The sequence below is a fragment of the Mesoplodon bidens genome (genome assembly GCF_964165515.1).
Source record: "Mesoplodon bidens genome assembly, chromosome: 2".
NCBI classification, from domain to species: Eukaryota; Metazoa; Chordata; class Mammalia; order Artiodactyla; family Ziphiidae; genus Mesoplodon; species Mesoplodon bidens.
Genome location: NC_138177.1, coordinates 140599660 through 140622575, shown reverse-complemented (window position 1 = coordinate 140622575; position 22916 = coordinate 140599660). Strand labels below are relative to the sequence as shown.

The 22916-nt window shown below is 47.3% G+C and overlaps 1 protein-coding gene and 1 pseudogene across 2 annotated transcripts in view; one reads left to right on the top strand and one right to left on the bottom strand.

Moving 5' to 3' along the window:
• Positions 1-3084, bottom strand: part of DHCR24 (24-dehydrocholesterol reductase) — a 36439-nt gene extending 33355 nt beyond the window's left edge. The window contains exon 1 of the mRNA XM_081226596.1: positions 2731-3084. Coding sequence (XP_081082722.1) covers positions 2731-2961 — 231 coding nt within the window. The 5' untranslated portion in view covers positions 2962-3084. The remainder of the gene's footprint in view (positions 1-2730) is intronic.
• LOC308611880 (large ribosomal subunit protein uL22-like) lies at positions 172-706 on the top strand (annotated as a pseudogene). Its single transcript has one exon. The product of its transcript is annotated as a large ribosomal subunit protein uL22-like (transcript).
• Positions 3085-22916: the final 19832 nt, after the last annotated feature.

Here is a 22916-nt window from a genome sequence, read left to right as displayed (position 1 = left end):
CAGCTCAGGCTCTGACATCAAGCTGACCTGAGTTCCAGACCCATTTACTAGCTATACCATCTTGGGAACATGACTTACAGTTTGAACCTCAATATCTCCCACCTGCAGAACAGGTACAAGACCTACCAGGGTGGTCCTTTTCCGGTAAGCTGCCTGAGGTGACCTCTAAAAATGATTCGGTATTCACTTGACCCAGAAAACCCCACAAAACCATGCAAATCAAGAGGTTCGAATCTTCGTGTTCACTTTAAGAACACGGGTGAAACTGTCCAGGCCGTTAAGGGTATGCATATCCAAAAAGCCACCAAGTATCTGAAGGATATCACTTTACAGAAGCAATGTGTGCCATTCCGTTGTTACAATGGTGGAGTTAGTAGGTGTGCCCAGGCCAAACAGTGGGGCTGGAGGCGGGGTCAGTGGCCCAAAAAGAGTGCTGAATTTTGACAGCACATGCTCAAAAATGCAGAGAGCAATGCTGAACTTAAGGGCTTAAATGCAGATTCTCTGGTCACTGAGCACATCCAAGTTAATAAAGCCCCCAAGATGCAGCACAGGACTTAACAGAGCTCATGGTCAGATCAACCCATACATGAGCTCTCCCTGCCACACTGAGATGATCTTTACTGAAAAAGAGCAGATTGTTACTAAACCAGAAGAGGAGGTTGCACAGAAGAAAATGATATTCCAGAAGAAACTGAAGAAATAAAAACTTATGCCCTACGGGACTTCCCTGGTGGCACAGTGGTTAAGAATCCGCCTGCCAATGCAGGGGACATGGGTTCGAGCCCTGGTCTGGGAAGATCCCACATGCCGCGGAGCAACTAAGCCCATGCACCACAACTACTGAGCCTGCGCTTTAGAGCCCATGAACCACAACTACTGAGCCCACGCACCACAACTACTGAGCCCATGTGCCACAACAACTGAAGCCCGCGTGCCTGGAACCCATGCTCCACAACAAGAGAAGCCACCACAATGAGAAGCCCCTGCACAGCAACAAAGAGTAGCCCCCGCACGCTGCAACTAGAGAAAAGCCTGCGTGCAGCAACGAAGACCCAATGCAGCCAAAAATTAATTAATTAATTAAACAAGACAAAACAACAACAAAAAAACTTATGACCTGGGAATAAATGCCACACACAAAAAAATGCAGGGCTTCCCTGGTGGTGCAGTGGTTGAGAGTCCGCCTGCCGATGCAGGGGACATGGGTTCGGGACACGGGTTCGTGCCCCGGTCCGGGAAGATCCCACATGCCGCGGAGCGGCTGGGCCCGTGAGCCATGGCCGCTGAGCCTGCGCATCCGGAGCCTGTGCTCCGCAACGGGAGAGGCCACAACAGTGAGAGGCCCGCGTACTGCAAAAAAAAAAAGAAAAAAGCAAAAAGCAAATAAAAGTTAAAAAAAAAAAAGACTTATCAGTGTTGCTGTGAGGATGAGAAATAATGGTCATCAATGGCATGGGGGGGTGGCACAGGGCAGGTCCTCAGCGGTGGGCCGGACTGGCAAGGCCCGTTGTCTTTCTGTCCCTAGTGAGCCCTTTGGTTTAGCTTAGGTTCCTAAGCACTCACTGCGCTGCTTTGGGCCAGGGCCCATGGGATAGAGGGGAGTCAGACAGCAGTCTCTGCCTTCAAGTAGCTCACACTCTGATGGGGCAGACAAGCAGGTAAATCAAGAATCTGAACACATAGAAAGAACTAGGCAACAGGGTGCATTTGGGAGGGAGGGTAGGCTGGGCTCTGGAGCTGTGACTGTGACCAGCGCAACCCATGGCAGCCCGAGTAAAGCGCTTCCAGATGTTGCCTGCTCCCACCTGGCCCAAGGTCTATCCCTCACAGGGATGGCTCTCCGCATCCATCTTCATGCTCTTGGAGGCAGAACCCAGCCAGCAGCAAAGAGAACATGGAGGCTGCTACACCTGCGGCGAGGGTGGCAGCAGGAAACAGAAGCTCTTTGCAACCTGACGCCAGTAAGAGAGGAACATAAGGAGGGGCAGAGGGAGCCAAGAAACTGCCCAGGCCTGATGCCCAGGCCTGATGCCCATGCCAGCTGTGGCCATGAAGAACGAGGCGCGGCTGTGAGCGGCAGCAGGGGCAGGGGTTCTGTGGGTGCTGACACAGGGGAGGGCGTACAGAGTTACTGGGAGGTGGGCACTGCCTTGTCAAGAGTGAGCGCCTGGCGCGGGGTCTGTGAGGCTCCCCACCCTGGTGTGGGGCTACCTTCTCTCTTTAGTCCTCTATTATAAGAAGGTGGAAAGCTCCTTCTTGCTAAGGAGTAAACTCCAAACTGAAGGGCCCTCCCCAACCTAGTTCCAAACTGACTTTCCAACCTTCTGCCTCTCTTCTCCTATGCTCACACTTTCCCCCAATCACTCCCCCTGCTTCCCAGTCTCCGGCGCCAGGTGAACCTTCCTGAAGACCCCCTCCTCCTCTGAAATCGATTGGGCCCGGTGAGAGCTACTTGAGCATGGCTCACCTACCCTCTCTTATGATTCTTTACATCCCTGCAGATCCCCGCACGTACTCTGCACATAGTAGGCACTCTATAAATGTCGGAGCAATGCTCTGTTCTACTCTTTTGCTTACTCCGTTCCCTCTCCGGAAGCACCCCTCCCCCCAGTTACATTTTTGTTTAGTTCAAATCCCGCTCAGACGCCACCTCCTCCGCGAAGCCCTGGCTCCCCTGCGCCGCGCACCACTTCGCGCCAGTCTCCCGCCCCACCCGGCTCCGCTCACCTGCTTCTGGATGTCCCGCACGCGCTGCTCGTGCAGCCGCGGCGCGCTGCTGAGCTTGAACACCACCCAGGCGCGCACGTAGTAGTAGATGTCGAAGATGAGCGAGAGCGGCAGGAGGAAGAGGCACACGAACACCCAGCGCTGGTGGATGAGCACGAACTCCAGCCCCTTCACGCGGACCCAGAGCAGGAAGAGCAGAGCGCACACTGCCAGCGACACGGCGGGCTCCATGGTGGAGCCGGCGGCTCACCGCGCGGGGGAGGGGATGCCGGCTCGCGCCGCTGGTCACCGCCACCCGCTCTTCGCCGGCCGGCGCTCGCCGCTACCCGCGGCCCGCTCCCCGCGAGCCCGAGGACACCCTCGCCGCCTCGCGATTGGCTCGGGTCGCAAAGGTTCGGTGGGCCGAGACCCGGGTGGTGACCAATGGCGAGCCGCGCCGGAGATCGGACCAGGAACCTGCTGCTTTTATTGGCTGCGGGAGTCAGGCCGCTCCACCCTCTTCTCCTCTCAGACACGCTGGGAGGGGGTGGCCGGGGACCCTGGCGCTGGTGGGGTCTACGGCACTCTGCGGCTCCGGGATTCAGGTTTCCCGGCCCTGGGGACTGAGGAGTAGCCCCGCCGCTGAGGGGCGCGGCTGCAACCTCCTCCCCTCCTCCTTAGGTGGCGCCTTCTCGTGAGGCTCGTTAAGTGGTCACGCGTTCGGTTACCAACTGGGGGGTCGGGTCGGGGCGCCCCACGACTTGGGTCAGTGACCCTGCAGCTTGGCCGAGGATGCCCGTACCGGCCAGGGAGGGTGGAAACCTGGCCTCGACCTCCACAGGTCGTGTCACTCTATGCCCTCATGGCCACGAGATGCACCTTTTCGTTTTTCGAGGCGCTTTCTGTAAATTCATTTGAGTTACGCAACAGTCCAGCGCGGCGGGTCTGTGAGCCCGTTTTATAGATGAGGAAACATCCTAGAAGGGTGAAGGCCTGCCTCTGAACTCCCGAGGACTTAAGAAGCGTAGGCTAGGGTTGGCACTCTTCCCCCTCTCCCTCTGTACTGAGGGGGAGGGGAGGACTGGGGGAAAGGACTGAAGGAAGGTACCGGCTCTGTAAACTTATAGTTCCCGCTCTGCCAGGCAGCGTTGCAGGCCCTGGGACAGGGTAGTGAGCAAAGCAGACGGCCCAGCCCTCAAGGAGCAGCCAGTCCAGAGGAGCGTGACTGTTACCAGCAAAAGCTTAAATCCAGTGTCATTTGCATTCCACCGCAATCCTGTAGAGAGACAGTTACTTTTTTTTTTTTTTTTTTTTTTTGCGGTAAGCGGGCCTCTCACTGCTGTGGCCTCTCCCGTTGCCGAGCCTGTGCTCCGGACGCGCAGGCTCAGCGGCCACGGCTCACGGGCCCAGCCGCTCGGCGGCATGTGGGATCCTCCCGGACCGGGGCACGAACCCGTGTCCCGAACCCGTGTCCCCTGCACCGGCAGGCGGACTCTCAACCACTGCACCACCAGGGAAGCCCCTACAGTTACTTCTTATGAAATTTTAGGAAGTGTAGATTTTTTATTTTAGAAGCCAAACATGACTTACCAGGCCCTTCAGTGGCCTTGCTTGCCTCCGCACTTTCCTCTCTTTCGTCTCTGCCCTAACACGCACTCTTTGGACGTTCCCAGGGCCCCACTATCTCTCATTTCAGGCCTTTGCTCAAGCTGACACCTCTGGAATGCCATTTCCCAACCTCTTTTTTTTTTTTTTAATATATATTTTTTTATTAGTTTCTGCTTTATCCCATCCTCTTCATAGAGCTGACATTACAGGTCCTTGAAGTCGACTCAGGGACACCTCTAAAACTACATTTATGGCACTTCCTTCTCCTTCCTTCTCCTTTCAGGTGCTCATAAAATAGAGGGTGTCTATGTCATGATTCTTTTGCATTATTTCATAATCATCTCTGGGTGTCTCACCCTCACAGACTGAGCTTTAGGTTAAAATGTCCACTTTTGTATTTCTAGTTTCTAGCATAATGCTTGGTGCATAGTGGGCACGCCAGTGTTTGCTGACCATGAATGAAGGAAGAATGTAGGCAGAGGCTCAAACATTCAAGTAAATGTAAAAGTCAAAATAGAGACTGTTTGCACTAGGCTTCAAAAATGAATTGTCTAGACTTGTACTCTCTTACACAATAGCTTCTAGCTACTGGTACGTGGCTAGTCCAAACTGAGACATACTTTAAGTGTAAAACACACACTGGCTTTCAAAGACAGTACAAAAAAGAGAATGCAGAATACCTCATTAATAATTTTGATATTGATTACTTTTCCTTTTTAAGTCTGAATAATATTCCATTTTATGTACCACATTTTGCTTATCCATTTATCCATCCATGGACCCTTGAGTGGCTTCTATGTTTTAGCTATTGTGAATAATTCTGCTATAAACATGTGTGTACCAATATCTTTCTGAGACCCTTTTAATTCTTTTGGCATATACCCAGAAGGGGAATTGCTGGATTGTATGGTAATTCTGTATTTAATTTTTAAGTTGCCATATTGCTCCACAGTGGCTGTACCAGTGCTTGTTGCTTTCTATTTTGATTTTTTGACAGTAGTCGTCCTAATGGTTGTAAGGTGGTATCTCATTGTAGTTTTGATTTGCATTTACCTGTTGATTAATGATATTGAACGTCTTTTCATGTGCTTTTTGGCCATACCTATATCTTCTTTGGAGAAATGTCTGTTGAAATCCTTTGCCTATTTTTGAATTGGGGCTTTTTGTTATTGTTGTTGAGTTTTAGGTGTTCTCTGTGTACTCTGGATATTATCCCTTATCAGACACATGATTTGCAAATATTTTCTCCAATTCTGTGGGCTGTTGGGCCCATTAATTTTTGCACAAGTCAAGGAAGCTCCCTTTGATAGGGAGTCTACTCATTAATTACTGTTAATAAATGTATATTATTTACATAAAAACCTAGTTAGAATGCTTAGGAATAGGATGTTCTGGTTAACAAGTACTCAGGTTAACTGGAAATTAAGCAAAATCCCTTTTACAGTTTGACCATGAAACAATCTTTCTAAAATGTGAGTCCCCATTTCTTGCTTAATGAATAGAGCCTAAGGAACACAAATAATTTTACTTATTAAGGAGCTCAGTAAACACCAGAGTCCTAACAAAGAGCATTTTATTATATTTGTACAGGACAGCTACTGAGATCATCTGGTCTTCACAACCAGTCTGAGGGGTGGCAATACAGAGAACTATTAATCTGAGTTGTTTTTAATAAATGGGGTCATTCAGACAGAGCTTGAGAGACTTGCCTGATCAGTGCCTTATTCTGGTGAATAGAGAAGCCCAGATATGGCTCCCATTTTCTGGATCTTTCCATCACTTGAATCTGCTCCCTTGATTATTGTGTGAAACACCATATCTTGTGGTTAGGTTCTAGAGATACGAAGTGCAAACTTTAGAATAGGGCTTCTTGGGCTTCCCTGGTGGCGCAGTGGTTAAGAATCCACCTGCCAATGCAGGGGATACAGATACGAGCCCTGGTCTGGGAAGATCCCACATGCCGTGGAGCAACTAGGCCGTGAGCCACAACTACTGAACCCGTGTGCCACAACTACTGAAGCCCACGTGCCCAGAGTCTGTGCTCCGCAACAAGAGAAGCCGCCGCAATGAGAAGCCCACGTGCCACGATGAAAAGTAACCCCCACTCGCCACAACTAGAGAAAGCCCGCGTGCAGCAACAGAGACCCAGCGCAGCCAAAAATAAATAAATAAAATAAATAAATTTATTTAAAAAAAAAAAGAATAGGGTTTCTTGAAGTGTGGTCTGAGACCATCCACATCAGATTGCCGGCTAAAATGCAGATTCCAGGACCCCACCACATCCCACTGAATCAGAATCTCCCTAGGTGAGGCCCAGGAGTCAGCTTTTTAACAGGTCTCCAAGTTATGATTACACGTGCTAACATTTAGGAGATTGGACTGAATGTGTATGGACTCTGAAACATCTCTAAGAATATTATCTTTGTTTTTAAATGAAGCCCTAATAAGAGATTCTTTTCCCTTGCAAAAGCTTTTGCCTAAAAGCCCAGTTTATCTGGAAAACCATAATAAGCTAACAAAGATAATAAAGCCTTTGTTGTATTATCACCTTGTGTATCTTAAGAACAGTAAGCAGTTTTTGAAGTCTCCAGGACAAGACTTTAACTCCATTCTAGGGGAGCTGGCTTTCTTATGCTTGTGGTCAGAGTAATTCATTTGTTTCCTCAACCTCTCACTGGTGATGCTTTATAACTCAAACAGCAGCAACAATAAGGGTGTTTATTCTCTCATATAGCCAGAAGCCTGAGTGTAGTTTGACCCAGAGTTGGTTAAGTCATTAGCTCAATGACTTTTTTTTTTTTAATTTATTTTTGGCTGCGTTGGGTCTTCATTGCTGCGCGAGGGCTTTTCTCTAGTTGTGGCCAGCGGGGGCTACTCTTCGTTGCAGTGTGTAGGCTTCTCATTGTGGTGGCTTCTCTTATTGCAGATCACAGGCTCTAGGCACGTGGGCTTCAGTAGTTGTGGCTCACGGGCTCAGTAGTTGTGGCTCACGGGAACGGGCTCAGTAGTTGTGGCGCATGGGCCTAGTTGCTCTGCGGCATGTGGGATCTTCCCGGACCAGGGCTCAAACCCATGTCCCCTGCATTGGCAGGCAGATTCCTGACCACTGAGCCACCAGGGAAGCCCCTCAATGACTTCTTGAAAGACCCGGTTCTTCCTGTCTTCTGCTTATTCTGTCTTTCCTGGGTTAGCTTCCCTGATAATGGCCAGAGTGGCCACGGTTCCAGGGGCTCCATCAGATACAGCAACATCCTGGAGGAGAAGGGGAATCAATTTTAGATGGAAATTAACCGTGTCTACAGTCTTCAGTGATTATTGATGTGCAGGAATCGTGCAAGGTACTGGGGATACAGTAGTGAACTAGACACAGTCATTGTCCTGACAGATCATTGTGAGGGATCTGGACAAATGAATAGGCAATTATGAATCAATGTGCTAAGTATTATGATAAGGAATTATAGGGTACTATGGAAGCACATGAAGAGTTGTATACATTTTATATATATATATATGTCTATACAGTTGACCCTTGAACAACATGGGTTTGAACTGTACGAGTCCACTTATGTGTGGATTTCTTTCACTAGATACATACTACAGTATCACCTGATTCCCAGGGGGTTGAATCTGTGGATACAGAACTGCACACATGGAGGGCCAACTGTAAAGTGATAGGTTGGGGGCAGAGTACGAGAAAAGATGAGTGCTATGGACTGCATGTTTGTGTCCCCTCAGATTCATAAGTTGAAACCCTAATCCCCAATGTGATGGTCTTACGAGATGAGGGCTTTGGGAGGTAATTGGGGTTAGATGAGGTCATGAGGGAAGAGCTAATCATGGTGCGATTAGTGCCCCTATAAGGAGGTGATAGGACCAGAGCTCTTTCTCTCTGCCATGTGAGGGTGCAGTGAGAAGGCAGCCACCTGTGGACCAAGAAGAAGGCCATCACCAAGAACCCTACCGTGTTGGCACCCTGATCTCAGACTTCCAGCCTCCAGAACTGTGAGAAATAAATGTCTGTTGTTTAAGCTCCCCACTCTACAGTATTCTGTTACACTGACTGAGAGAGTGAGTCTATGGTTGTTGAGTCTGGGGCAAAGAAATGGTAAATGGACATCATTGGGGTGAGTAGTGGACAAGCCATCGGAGTCCATTTTCTGATCCTTTGCCTTTAGGGCACTGTTGTCTTCTTTCCAAGATGTTAATGAATCAATCTAGCAAATTAGCCCTTACTAATTTGTCGTGGCTATTTTAAAGGCATGGCTGTTTTAGAAGGAGCAATATTTTTAAAAAGCAGATTAATAATACTATAACTTATTATATTTTGTGTAAAAGTAGCTTTATTGCTTTTGAAATGTGGGGTATATTCTTCTAAACAATTCAAACTATACAAAAAAAGCCAGAAAAGAAAGTAAAAAATCATCTCAAATGGTTCATCATCCAGAGACAACTAAAGTTCCCATATTCATGAACATCCTCCTAGACATACCTCTGGGCCCACGTACATATATGTACATAATTTCCCAAACAAGATCAACTCAACATGAACTTTGCAGTTTGCTTTATAAAAACTGAACCATAGGCTATAGACATTTTTAATGGTTTCCTTGTATTCCAGTGTGTGTTTGTATGTATGTGTACGGGGGTATTTGTGTGTGTGGCTTAATTTATTCAATCAGTCCTCTACTGAAGGACATTTATTTTCAAAGTTTTGTTATGATGGGCAAAGTTCCAGTGAATTTTCGTTATCATACATGTTTTTGAACACAGTACACAAGTTGCACAGCAGAGGAACATAGAGTAGTAAAGCAAGGGACTTCATGAGGTCCAGAGCCTCTTACTCAAAACGTGGTCCTTGGACCGGCAGCACCTGATTCACCCGGGAACTTGGTAGAAATGCAGAATCTTAGGCTCCACCCCAGACCTACAGAATCAGAATCTTCATTTTAACAAGATCTTGTCTGGGGGAGAAGGGACAGTTTGCCTGAGAAACCTGAAAAGTGAACAGGCATCATCCAGGCAACGACTGGGGGTGAGACTTGGTCAAGATGGAGGAAATAGCCTCCTGGAAGGAAGGCTCTGGGCCTGGGAGGACCCACAGGAAGAAGTCCTGTGTGGCTGGAGCTTAAGGAACAAGGAGAAGAGTGGAGGAGACAGGCAGGAGCTAGGCCACAGTAATGATTCTGGACTTCATTTGGGGGCCAGAAAAAACATTAAAAATTTCAGAGTAATACAGTCAGATTATTATTTTAACAAGCAACCTGTATCAATAAGGATATTTCCAGGTTTTATGGCGTCTAAGCTTGTTTGTTTGTTTGTTTGTTTGTTTTGGCTGCGCCATGCAGCTCTCAAGATCTTAACTCCCTGACCAGGGCTGAACCCACACCCTCTGCTGTGAATGCGTGGAGTCCTAACCACTGGACCACCAAGGAATTCCCAGAGTCTAAGTTTTATACAATTCAGGATGCTCTTTTTAAGGAAAAGACCACAAAATTATGAAGCATCAATGTGGTTACTTATTTAGAATGAGAAAAAAAGCACGAATTATACATTTTAAGAAGCTGACAGTTACCACAAATATCACAAAATCTAGAAAAATGGGCTTCCCTGGTGGCGCAGTGGTTGAGAGTCCGCCTGCCAATGCAGGGGACACGGGTTCGTGCCCCGGTCTGGGAAGACCCCACATGCTGCGGAGCGGCTGGGCCCGTGAGCCATGGCCACTGAGCCTGCGCGTCCAGAGCCCGTGCTCTGCAACGGGAGAGGCCACAACAGTGAGAGGCCCGCGTACCGCAAAAACAAACAAACAAAAAAATCTAGAAAAATAACAAAATTTTTATTAAACTGCTGGATACACCTCTCTAATACTTTTTTCTTATATTTTTGGGGCTCAATTCTCTTTTATCATTTCTTCATGTGAAAACAATTTTATAGTATCATTTTATAAGCAGAGAGAATAAAATGATAGTTCAGTACTTCTTCCAACATGGCTGATCAACATTTGCTTTTTTTTTTTTTTTCTGTGGTAGGTGGGCCTCTCACTATTGTGGCCTCTCCCGTTGCGGAGCACAGGCTATGGACGCGCAGGCTCAGCGGCCATGGCTCACGGGTCCAGCTGCTCCACGGCATGTGGGATCTTCCCGGACCGGGGCACGAACCCGTGTCCCCTGCATCAGCAGGCGAACTCTCAACCACTGCGCCACCAGGGAAGCCCAACATTTGCTTTTTATTATTGATAGTTTGGAAACGTTTTGGTATATAAGTAGCTATTGTCAATGTCATGGCAAATTTTTTCGGATCATTATCAAATTCGGAAAAATTTCTATTAAGTTTCTTTCAATTATGAGCTGTAAGTTTTCAAAACATTTCGAATTTTCTCATGTAGTGAATAATCTCTACTTTTTGAATTGAGGACACTCATTAACCAGGGATTCAGGAGGTGCTCTGGTAAGTGAGGGTCCCTGAAGCTTAAGTTTCATTTATTTCATATAAACACTTTTCTGTGTATCCACCTTTAACTCCATACAGCAAACTGAACTGGTTCTTAGGTTATAGAGACACAGTCCTTGTCCACGGGAAGATCATGGATTAATGGGGAGACATGACAAAAGCTAACTATAAAGTAAGGCAGAATGTGAGTACTATACAACTGAGAGACAAACACAACTGTTAGTGAAATTCTGGGAATGTTATATACATATTCATAACTATATAAGATAGGCCATAGTCCATTCCAAAAATATTGGTCAAATGCCTACTATGTGCCTATCACTGCCGGGAACAGGTTGGGAGAGCAAAGATGGATACATCCAACAGGACCTCTGTCCCATGGGTCATAGTGTGGTAGGTAAGATATATATGCAGAAAAAGCAATGCCAATCATAATAATCATAGCAGCTAATATTTATGGAACATGATTCTTTGTCAGGCACAATTCTCAATGCTCTACATTTAAATACAATATCATAATACAATTAAATACAATATAACAGTACAAAGTAGAATATGCTAAATACCTCATGAGTGGTCCAATTATGCAGAATACTTAACAGGGAGGGAAATTTTTCTGGCATATCATCATAAGGAGAAGAATTGAGCACCTGTTGTACCAGGCATGACTCATCCATCATCTTAATATAACCTTCAAAACAACACTGTAATGTAGGCATTGATGTGCCCTTGATATCAGTGTTTGGAGAGGTTAGGGAGCTGGACAAAGAGAATAAGATGTTGGGCATTGACCTCCTAAGAAAGCTATCATGTACCAGGCACACACAAGTGGTATGGGTCCGGGCTTTGTTCAACTTCAGCGAAGGCCACAAGCATATATATAGTTCAACAGGCCAAAGCACAATAAGAGGTTTTTTCACAAAAATAGCAGTCTCCTGCTCCTCCCTTCCCATACCCAGTCCTGCTTTCCTCTCTTGCAGCTGTGCTGTGAGCTCCTGGGGACAAAAGAGCTGTCTCCTAGTTGCCCAGTGCCCAGCACAGGGCCAGTGTCCGGAAGTTAGCTGTTCTCCATCTTGATTCTTGAAATCAGAATAATTTCAATTTCTCCCAACAAAATCAGTACACCCCTTAAAAAATTATCACTGACTAAGCATCACATACAAACAATAACATCTATGAACCTTCATTTATTCAGTGCTCAGACCTCCAGCTGCTCAGCATTGCAAACACCCCTGAAGGCAGGTGGAATACAGGTTAGCTGTACCAATCTCATTCCCGTAGCTCTGATTTGAATCCTGACTCCTCCATATATGAACCTTAGGCAAGTTACTTATCCACCCTAGAGAAGTCCTGGCAGGTGGTAAATTCCCAGTGAATATTATCTGTCATCATTTCCCAGAAGAAAGGGGCAAATCTCTTTGATCGTGTACTGGGCCTATGGCCTCATTCCTTGGCAGAGATAAACAGTCCCAAAGTCACAGACTACTGACTTAAAAATGTGTAAAATGAAACCACTGATTTAATAAGCTTGGCGGCCTGACACTCTGTGGGTGATGGGTGGAAGAATAGACAACAGCGGATGGGGTGAGAGTGAATTGCAGAGGCAGCAGGATTGCTACTCACAACTGGAAAGCAGTCTGGGTGGTTTAATGAGGGACAAACAGTCCTTTGCTAAGTAGCCTCCCTGAGGGCATGTTTGTGGGTTTGACAGGGCTTTATAGTAATAGATGTGTATAATAATACATTGAAGCATCAATAAAAGGTCACATATATTCCGAGTAAGCAGCTCAGCCAGGCAAAGAGGTGTGTAATGCCTTTTTAAAAGACCCCTAGCTTAACTTTGGATGGCATCTCTTAGAGAAACTCAGTCTAAACTCTTACATGCCCAGGAGCAGCGTGTCCTCAATTTTAGAAGTACATGGACCAAAAAGATGTTTTAAAAAATTGAAGACCATGACAGGGCTGCCAGCTTGTTATTTTGCCATGTAAAGAAATCAAGAAACTAACGAGAGAACCGCCATCTGTTATCATCTTTCCACGAAAGGAAGGAAATCTTAACGTTGGAGAAAGTAGGAAAGTCACAGTCTCAGAATAAAGGACAGTCCTTCAAACTGAACACATTTGGCATTGCAAAACACTTGCTGCATTTCATGACTTTTCTGACTTTGCTGCACCTTCTGGAAGTGTTGCTATGTACTGACCAAATGGGCCTGGGATTTAGAAACTACTGCTTTCTCGAGTGGAGTTTCTCCAAGCCTGGGCCCGGACCAGCAGTAGCACCCCTGGGAACTGGTTACAGAGGCACATTCTCAGGCCCCACCCCAGGCCTAGTGAAGCAAAAATTCTGGAAGCAGGCCCAGCAACCTGTACTTTCACAAGCCCTCCATGGGATGCTGACACACCCAAGTTTGAGAAGAACCATGGTTGCAAAGCATCCCTTCTATTTTTTTTTTTTTCCTTTGGCTGTGCCTTGTGGCATGCAGGATCTTAGTTCCCTGACCAGGGATTGAACCTGTGCCCCCTGCATTGGGATCATGGAGCCTTAACCACTGGACAGCCAGGGATGTCCCCCAAAGCATCCCTTCTAGATGGATGGCACAGATGCTCTCTGGAAACCCTCCAATGACAGGATCCCAACCACCTCGCAAAGAAGCCTGTTTCAATGTGAGTCAGCTCAGGTGGTTCGAAACTCCTGGATGGGTCTCGCTGGTCCCAGTTCTACCCTCTTGAGCCACCCAGAATGATTCTTCCCTGTCTCCTGGCACTTGACAACACACTGTCTACATTTGAAGGTGATGATTATAGCTCCCTTCTCCAGGTGAGCACAGCCACTGCTCATCAGTGGTCCTCACATGGCTCGATCTCTAGTCCTCTCATCAGCCTGGTTGCCCTCATGTGAATGCCCCTTTATTCTCATTATTAACAACCACCATTTATTGAACACTTGATACTATGTGCCACACACTGCCTAGGGATATTCCATATCTCCTCATTTTTAAAGTTCTCAACAACCCTGGGAAGTTGGTCTCTTATCTCCATTTTACAGAAAGAGTAAGTTCAGAGAGGTCAAGTAACTGCCCAATATCCCTCAGCTGGTGAGTAGCTGAGCCAGGATTCCACCACACTTAGGCCTGTGGCACTCCTGGTCTCATGTTCTTTCCACTGTATGAGGTTGCCCTTAAATTTCCATCAAAATCTTCTTATTTTAGGGGGGGCTGAGCCAGGAAGAGGTAGCCATGAGGACTGAGTATGTAACAGGTGGGTAACAGTATGGACTCTGGAGTCACACAAATCTGGGTTGAGTTCCATTTTCTGCAGTTGCTAATTATATGACCTGGCATGTGTTTCCTATTCTGTGTAAGCCTCAATTTCTTCATCTGTACAATGGGGATAATAACAGCATCCATTTAAGTCTGCTATGAGTAGTAAATGAATTTGTGCTTATAAAGCACTTAGCAAAGTGCCCGGTACACTGTAAGTACTCAGTAAATATCTCTTATTGTTACTGAGTAGATGTACTCAGCAATTATATAATTATAGCACAGATGGATCACATCCACACACATGTACATTATAGCAATATAAACCATTGTCTCCTTTCCAACTCCACCGAACACCCATTTATTTCTGGCCCTGCATGATTTCAGCAACTTCCTGATTCCCTCCCTCCAGTTTCTCACTTTTGTAAGCTGGCCTGCATACACTGATAGGTTACTCTTCCCAAAGCCCAGCTCTGATTATGTGTGCCATCTCCCTGTTGAAACACTATCTTCAAAGTAAGTCCAAGTTTCTCTTCCTGGCTTTCAAGGGTCTGCATATGATATGGCCCTAAGTTCCCACTCCCCTCTTGTCCCCACTATTGCCTGACATGGACTCTAGTTCCAGCTAAACTGATTTATGGGCCTTTCTTCATACATGAAGTTCCTTCTGCATTTTCTCCATCCAAGACAGCCACCCATCTCCTTACCTTCCCTCCACCTCATGGCTTTCTGTCAAAGTTTTCAATCAAGTACTCTCTCATCTCCAAGAGATGCAGGCAACTTCTTTGTTTGAACTCATTTGACCTTTATTTCTTGAATTATAATAGTGTTAGGAAAAGAGCTTAGATTTTGCCACCAGATAGACCTGCGTTCCAATTTTGAATCTTCCTCTAGTGTCTCATGTCCCGGAGATTAAATGTCCTCATCTGTAAATTGGGGAAAATAAAATTATGGAGACTGAAGGAGACTGAAGGAGACTGGCGAATATACGGCTCCGGCTCAGAGCCTGATTCAAGGACTTTTTCAGCGTCTCTTCCCTTCTCCTGTACGGGCATGACGCAGTTTAAGTCCCCTATTTGTGGAGAGCGAGGACTTGACCTTCATTGTGTTGGTGTCACTCACAGTCCTCAGAATAACTCTTTATAGACAGATGCTCACTAAGGACATGCTGAACTGAACCCACTGCCTCTTATTCGCTAAGCTCTCTGAGAATCAGTACTCTTGTCCCTAAAGTTAGGGATATTAAAAAGAAATCTTTATGTTCCTTCCAGCTAGGCCATTCTTTCATTCATTCAATACTGAGCAACTTACAATGTGTTAGACAATCTGCTAGGTTGTGGGGATGCCATGGGGAAGGTCAGAGGTTCTATAATTAGAACTCTGGTCCACAGCAATGAAAACTCAGCCTATCGCTGGCTGTGGACCGGTGGAGCGTGGGCCAGCAGTGCTGGGCCGCAGATGTCAGTAGCAGAGAACAATGTGTGTAGGCAGCTTGGGAGAGCTGGAGCCTCCAGGAAGACAGTACTCTTTCATCATAGGTTGGAAAACCTATTGTTCCCCTTGGCTTGGTGCTTCATAGGCGGCTGCCCGTTAGCTGGGTATGAAAAAATTTTTAACGGCTTTACTGAGATAGAATTTACATATGATAAAATTTCCCTGTTTAAAGTGTACACTTCAATGGTTTTTTAGTATATTTACAGAGTTGTGCAACCATCATCATATCTAATCGAATTAGAACATTTTGATTCCCCAGAAGAAACTGACAACTTTATCTTTGTAATAAAGGTCAAGTGAATGAATACCTTAGCCCAAGTCAAGTCCCGCCTTTCTTCACCAGCACAGAAATGTGGCGCAGATTGTTGTGGAGATGATAGGGTTGAGAAGTCAGAGTGTAGAAATATATGTCTTAATTAGATCACTGGTATTCATTCGGTAAGTTGGCTTAAAACATAACATCAACCCCAGAGATCTCCAGCTTGGTTAAATGTGAAGTAAACATCCAGTCACATGATCTTCTCCAAGCACAGCCCCTGCTCTACCAGCTCCATGGCTCCCTGCTGGCTACAAGCAGGTTCCTTAAGCTGGTATCACATGATGACCCAAGATGGGGCCAACCTACCCTTCCTGTTCCTCTCCGTCTCCTCCCAACATTTGCCCTCAATCCCTCTCTCTCCTCCCTCAGTCAAGTCAATTACCCCTTCTGTGTGCTATCTTCACGGGCACCCCCCTGTGATAGCAAAGCCTTCTCCGGACCTGCCCCCCTCCCTACCCCAACTCTGGCTTCTCTTTACAGACACACTCCTTGGGTAAGTTACACATACTTCTGCCCATTTCCTCATTCCTAATCCCACTGCAACCTCACTTAGGCTGCTGTGACCCCCTCCTAATGCTTGCATCGAGACCACCCATGACTTTAGAATTGCCTGACCCAGAGGGTCCTTTCAGGCCTCCTCCCTGCCCTCTTGGTCCTCTCTCCTTGAAACCCTGTCCCCCCTGGCCTGTGACCCATGCCCTCCTTCCACCAGTCTGCTCAGCCTCCCACCTGGCACTGCCCCCTCCCTCCCTCTTCCCAGCCTTGGTGGGGCTCAGGGCCCCCTCCTTGGCCCGTGGCTCTCCTAGTGCTCAACCCCCAGCCCTGCTGTGACCTCACTCTTCACCTATATGCAGAGGCTCCCAAACCTTTCTGGGCACCAGGTGTCTGGCAAGACAGAAATGCCGTTCCCAAGCAAGACGCCTTGGCACTGACCTTGGCTCTGTGCAGGGTCTCTGGACTCAGGCTCGGATAAGCAGGGGATCTGAGGGGAACATGGGCCAATTTACATAAGAATCCAGCACCGCTGGGGAGAAGAGGGCCCCCTCCTCAACCCCTTCTCCTTGAGATCTGAAGGTAGAGACACCCAGCAGGTGGACCCCACGAGCTTGTCCCTGGTCCTGGAGCTGGTGGAAAGGGCAAAAGTCTCAACCGACAGCTTGCCACAGGGATCCAGTGGATGAGCATCCACCGAGGGACGGGGAGGGCTGGTTCGGGGCAGTGCTTAGCTCTGCTCTTCTGTTTGGGGAAATGAAGGAGAGGGCTGTTGGCCTCTGTGGGCTGCAGCTGGAGGGGTGTTGAACAGTGACACCATCTGACAGTGGTGAGTCATTACAACAGTGACATAAGGACTTCAATCCTCCTTGGGAAGGAAACAGGTCTCTTTTTTTTTTTTTTTTTTTTTTTAAGTTTATTTATTTATTTTTTTAATTAGTTTCTGCTTTATAACAAAGTGAATCAGTCATACATATACATCTGTTCCCACATCCCTTCCCTCATGCATCTCCCTCCCTCCCACCCTCCCCATCCCACCCCTCCAGGCGGTCACAAAGCACCGAGCTGATCTCCCTGTGCTCTGCGGCTGCTTCCCACTATCTATCTACCTTACGTTTGGTAGTGTATACACGTCCATGCCTCTCTTTCGCCTTGTCACAGCCCACCCTTCCCCCTCCCCATATCCTCAAGTCCATTCTCAAGTAGGTCTGCGTCTTCATTCCCGTTTTGCCCCTAGGTTCTTCATGACATTTTTTTTTTAAATTCCGTATATATGTGTTAGCATACGGTATTTGTCTTTCTCTTTCTGATATTACTCAGCCATAAAAAGAAACGAAACTGAGCTATTTGTAATGAGGTGGATAGACCTAGAGTCTGTCATACAGGAAACAGGTCTCTTAACAGAGAGATACTGGACTCTCTGTTAAGAAGGGCTGGTGGGGGCTTGAGCAGTTAATTTGAAAAACAAAGATGTGACCACATTTGTACACTGAGGAAGTGAGTGAGACATATCGGGCACACATATACAAACATACCCCATTCTCATCCCATATAGACAATGCTACTGGACATCTCCTCTTAGAGTCCTGCGGGAACGCCAACCTCAGCATGCCTGGAGTTCTTGCTGTTTAACCTCCCAAAGGCCCTATCCCGGAATGTGGCACAACCAGTACAGTCCCCAAGCCGGAAGCATTGGAGTCACTCTTTAAAAAATAAACGACTCTGCAAATGTCTTTTCATTATATAAGTAATGTCCACCATGGGAAAATTACAAAATGATCCCATCTTACAGATGTGGGAACTGAGGCCAGGAGAAGAGTCATCATGACTTCAAGAACACACAACCAATACGAGGCATTCCTAGGTGCACACTGTTTATTCTAGAGACGAGAACAAATGTTTGACATTTCTGGCTTTTTAAGAAGTCTCTTCAGATGCCAGTCTCCTTGGAGTGTGGTTAATCTGTTGATGTCCTGTGAATTCATTGAGGTCCGGTTTCAGTGTTGCTCCCAGGAAGACTGACTGTCCTGATGTACTGACCCACACTGTTACACTGCTTCTGTAACAGATTCTATAAAAGTCTTCTTAAGGCCCTCCTGCTGGTGTCTGGAGACTTTGCATATTTCACCTTGTCTCATCCTTACTGTGATCCCATGAGTTTCATTAAATCCTTCTTCTTTTTTTTTTTTTTTAAGATGAGGAAATTGAAGTTGAGAGAAGCTAAGCAACTTGCCGCTCCCATGGCAGAATTTGAGTCAGACCTGTGTGACCACGAGCCTCGGTCCTGTCCCTGGCCTTGTTATGCTTGCCAGCCTTGGGCCTGGCTAGGAGGGGCACTCTGAGCACTGTTTGTCAAACTTGACCGTGCACTGGGAATCTCGCCAAGATGCAGATTCTGATTCAGGATGTCGGGGTGGGATCAGAACGTCTTCATTTCTAACAAGCTCCCAAGAGATTCCAAAGCTTCTAGTCTGAGGACCACAGTTTGAGAAGCAGGAGTTCAGAGCACCCCTCTCATTCTGCAGCAGAAGAAACCAAAGCTTGAAGTAAAGCAACATACTTCAAACCACATGGCAAGTTAGTGGAAGGGGCAGGAGAAGGTTCAGGAACGCTGATTTCCAGTCCAGACCCTTTCCTATCCTGTGTGTCAGTTAGTAAGTTATCGCCTCTCGGCTCCAACCCTGTCTTTCTATGCTTGGCTTTGGATACTGGAGATGGGATTCTGCAAACTACCCTGTTCCGCTTTGCCCACTGGCCCTACATTAGGATCTGTGCATGTGCTCAAGAGATGAGAGACAGAGACAGAGAGAGGAAGAGAGAGACAGAGGGGGGGAGAGAGGGAGAAAGGCTGCTCAGCCATCAGTTGGAGTGGGGGAGGGGAAGGGGGAAGAAGGGACTTGCTCCCTCCTATTTGCTTCCAGAGGACTTGTGTCTGCCATCCTCTCCCTGTGAGCAGAACCCAGCAGTGCTTCTATTGCAGTAGCAGTTCCTCCCTGTAGCAGCAGCTGGATCCAGTCTGCAGTTTTCCCAGTCCTTGCAGAACATCCTCACAGGCACCAGCAGCAGCAACCAGCCCCCCTTCCCCAGGGGTTGGGTCCCAGGCCCACAGGGCCCTCCCCCAAGTGTTTACTTTGAATAATTCCAACCTCTTCCCTTAGTCCCCCAGCCCTCGGAGTCAGCAGCTTCTTGCACTTACTCTCTCCTAAGTGTTTCCTTCTTGACTCTTCAGCTACCGAGTCAACAACATTAACTGACCTTATATTTCTTTATACTAAACTCTCTCTGTTAAAATAACTGGACCTTGGCCAAGATACTCTATGATATATTAATTTAAAAATAAATAAAACATCCCCTCTAGATTCTGAATTCCTGGAGGGCGGCCACTGGGTCATTATGATGAGTCTGGCGTCTATCGGAGTGAGTGCCTGGGCATAGCAGCAAATATACACACGCACACACGCGCACACACACACACAGAATGGATGAAGCTGTTACACACTTTTCTTTTAATGCGAGACCCGTAGACAGGCCTTAAAGTCCAGGTTTTAGCATTAACAGGATTTGGGTTTCTAATCAGACTTTTTCGATTATTAGGCAAATTGCTTGCACTTTCTCTCCATTTCCTCCTCTGGAAAATGGAGGTAATACCCCACTTTGGGTTGTTAGAATTAGAAATGATGCAGGCAAAGAGCTGACACCATGCTTTGGAGAGCCGCCAGGACACAAGCTGTTAAAAGGGGATCAAGTCGATGTTCTAATCAGGTTCCAGCGGAGAAGAACAAGAAGCACATGGTGACCTAGGAAGGTTAAATTGTCCACGAGGATGAGATAAATGGGAGGTAATTTTCTGACGAGGTTAAGACAGGGAGGGAGTCGAGGCCTAAAGTCTCCTTGGAGAAGGTTTTGGGTTTATGAGGAGCCTGGTGAGCACCAAGTGGCCATTCAGGGCCCTCCACGTGCCAGACCCAGTGCCAGGCTCTAGGGCTGCAGAGATGAATGGGACAGGCCTGTTGTCTTGGAAACACACAGGGCATCCAATCAATTCACTCAACTCACATCGTGGAGGGTCTACTGGGGGCTGGGCCCTGAGCCAGTGGCTGGGCGGCAAAGGTAAATTAAAGTAGTCTCCGACCTGAGGAATTCAGAATTGAGTAAGGGGCAAGTGAGACCAAAAGGATAGGAGGCACGTAAAGCTTGGAGGATGCTCTGCTACTTAAATGGTCTTGCAGCCCCTGTCTCCCTCTGCAGCCCATCCTGCTAACTCATGGCCATTGCAGCCATATCCCTAAGGCTAAGCTCTGCTCTGAAAAAGAGCTTAGCAGGCGAGAACTCTAGTTCAGGGCACAGGCACATCTGGGTTCAAATTCTAGCTCCTCCTCTTGTTACCTGTGTGGCTTTGAGCAAGTCTAAGGCGGATTTCATCTGTAAAATGGGACAGTACACAACCTAACAGGGATGTGCTGGTGGTTAAGGGAGAGAAAGTGTGGAAAATGCTCAGCACAGGGACTTCCCTGGTGGCGCAGTGGTTAGGAATCCACCTGCCAACGCAGAGGACACAGGTTCAAGCCCTGGTCCGGAAAGATCCCACATGCCACGGAGCAACTAAGCCTGTGCACCACAACTACTGAGCCCGCGCTCTAGAGCCCGCGAGCCACAACTACTGAGCCCATGTGCCACAACTGCTGAAGCCCGTGCACCTTCTGTGGCTTTGTTCAAGGCTGTGTAGTCTCCAAGCCAGGTTCTCCGGGCCTCCCAGAGATGCAGTGAGATACCCAAGATCCTTTAATGTGTTCCTTTTCTGCTTAATTATCTGGAGTTGTGTTACGTTGCTTGCAAACACAGCTCACTGCCAATGTGTTGGACCCTGTTGGGTGCTGGGGTACAGAGAGGCAGAAGGTGTGGTTCTTGCTCTCAGGGGTGCCCAGTTTAGTGGTGGTCATAGCATAATATGTAAATAAAGTCACTTTATATTTTATTCATTCAACAGCTTGTTTGCAAGTCAGCTCTGTGGTGGGCATCCTGCAGCATGAACTGTACAATGGTCAAGGCTCAAAAATAAGGCAGAGAAGGGACAATAAATCTGCTTTTCCTTCCCATCCATCAGGGCCAAGGGAAACCCTGCCTACTCCTCAAAGTGAGCTCAATCACCAATGAAGTCCCCTTTGATCAGTGCCTCCTGCCCCACCTTCAGCTTCCAGCTGAGTTCTGTCATTCCTTCCTTTCAACACTTGTGGCTCTTTCTACCTTTGTAAGAGATTGATCACACCGCCTGGGGAGAGGAGTTCAGGGGAGATCAATCAATAGGACCAACAGGCCAAGCTCTGTGCTAGACTCGGGGCAGACAGAACTAATAGTAGACACTTGACACCTGGCAGCTCTGAGCTACCACATTACAGGCGTTATCTCGTTTCTTCTCCCAAAAAGTCTAGGAATAGGTGCCACTCATCTAATTTTATGGATGAAGTGTGGAGAGGCCTGGCTCAGAGTTATGGAGCCATTTAAAGGCAGAGCCAGGATTTGAAACCAGGCCACTTTGACTTTAGGACCCACTACGTCAGGTAGTTCAGGTGAAGCGAGGAGCCATGCTGCCTAACTATGTGCTCTGAGCACGCTTTCCTGGCTGTTCAATGTGCTCCTCGTGGACAGGGAGCCCTGTTTAGTATCCACACAACACTCTATGTGTATCAACCATCTGGCTGATACAGCCACAGAAAGTCCTGTAGGAAACCCACCAGAGAAAGATTGGCATTGACACATCTGGGGACAAACTGCATTGGGAAAGCTGATTTTGTTAACAACTGAACAGGAGTTGAGAAAGTGAGGAGGACTTAGCACTCTAAAACTCTTTGAATGAGCTTTGGATACAATGACAATGATGATGATGGTGGTGGAACTGGTGGTAGAAGTGATGGCAGTGGTAATGATGGTGGTGGTGGTCATGGTCATGATGGGGGTAATTGAGAGGTTAATGGAGGTGTTGGTAGTAGTGATGGTGGTGGTCGTGAAGCTCATGGTGATGCTGATAGTGTTGGTAGTAGCGGCAGTGGTGGTGATGGTGGTGGTGACAGTGCTGATGATGGTGGCAGTGATGTTTGTGTTGATGGCAATAGTGGCAATGGTAATGGTTGTGATTGTGATGATGGTGGTGATGGTAGAGGAGGTGGTGGTGATTACAGTGATGCTGGTGATGGTGGTTGTGGTGATGATGGTGGTAATTGTGGTGGTGATTACGGTGATGCTGGTGATGGTGGTTGTGATGATGGTGGTAATTGTGGTGGTGATTACGGTGATGCTGGTGATGGTTGTGGTGATGATGGTAGTAATTGTGGTGATTACAGTGATGCTGGTGATGGTGGTTGTGGTGATGATGGTGGTAAGTGTGGTGGTGGTGGTGATGGTGGTACTGGTGGTAGTGATGTTGTGATAGTAGTTATGATGGTTGTATGATTGTGGTGTGATGGTGATGGAGGTGGTGATGTCGATGGTGATCACAGTGATAGTGATGATCATGGTGAAGGCATAGAAATGGAAAGAGCACAGGACTGAGGTTTCAGACTGACCTGATTTTAAATCCCAGCTCCACTATT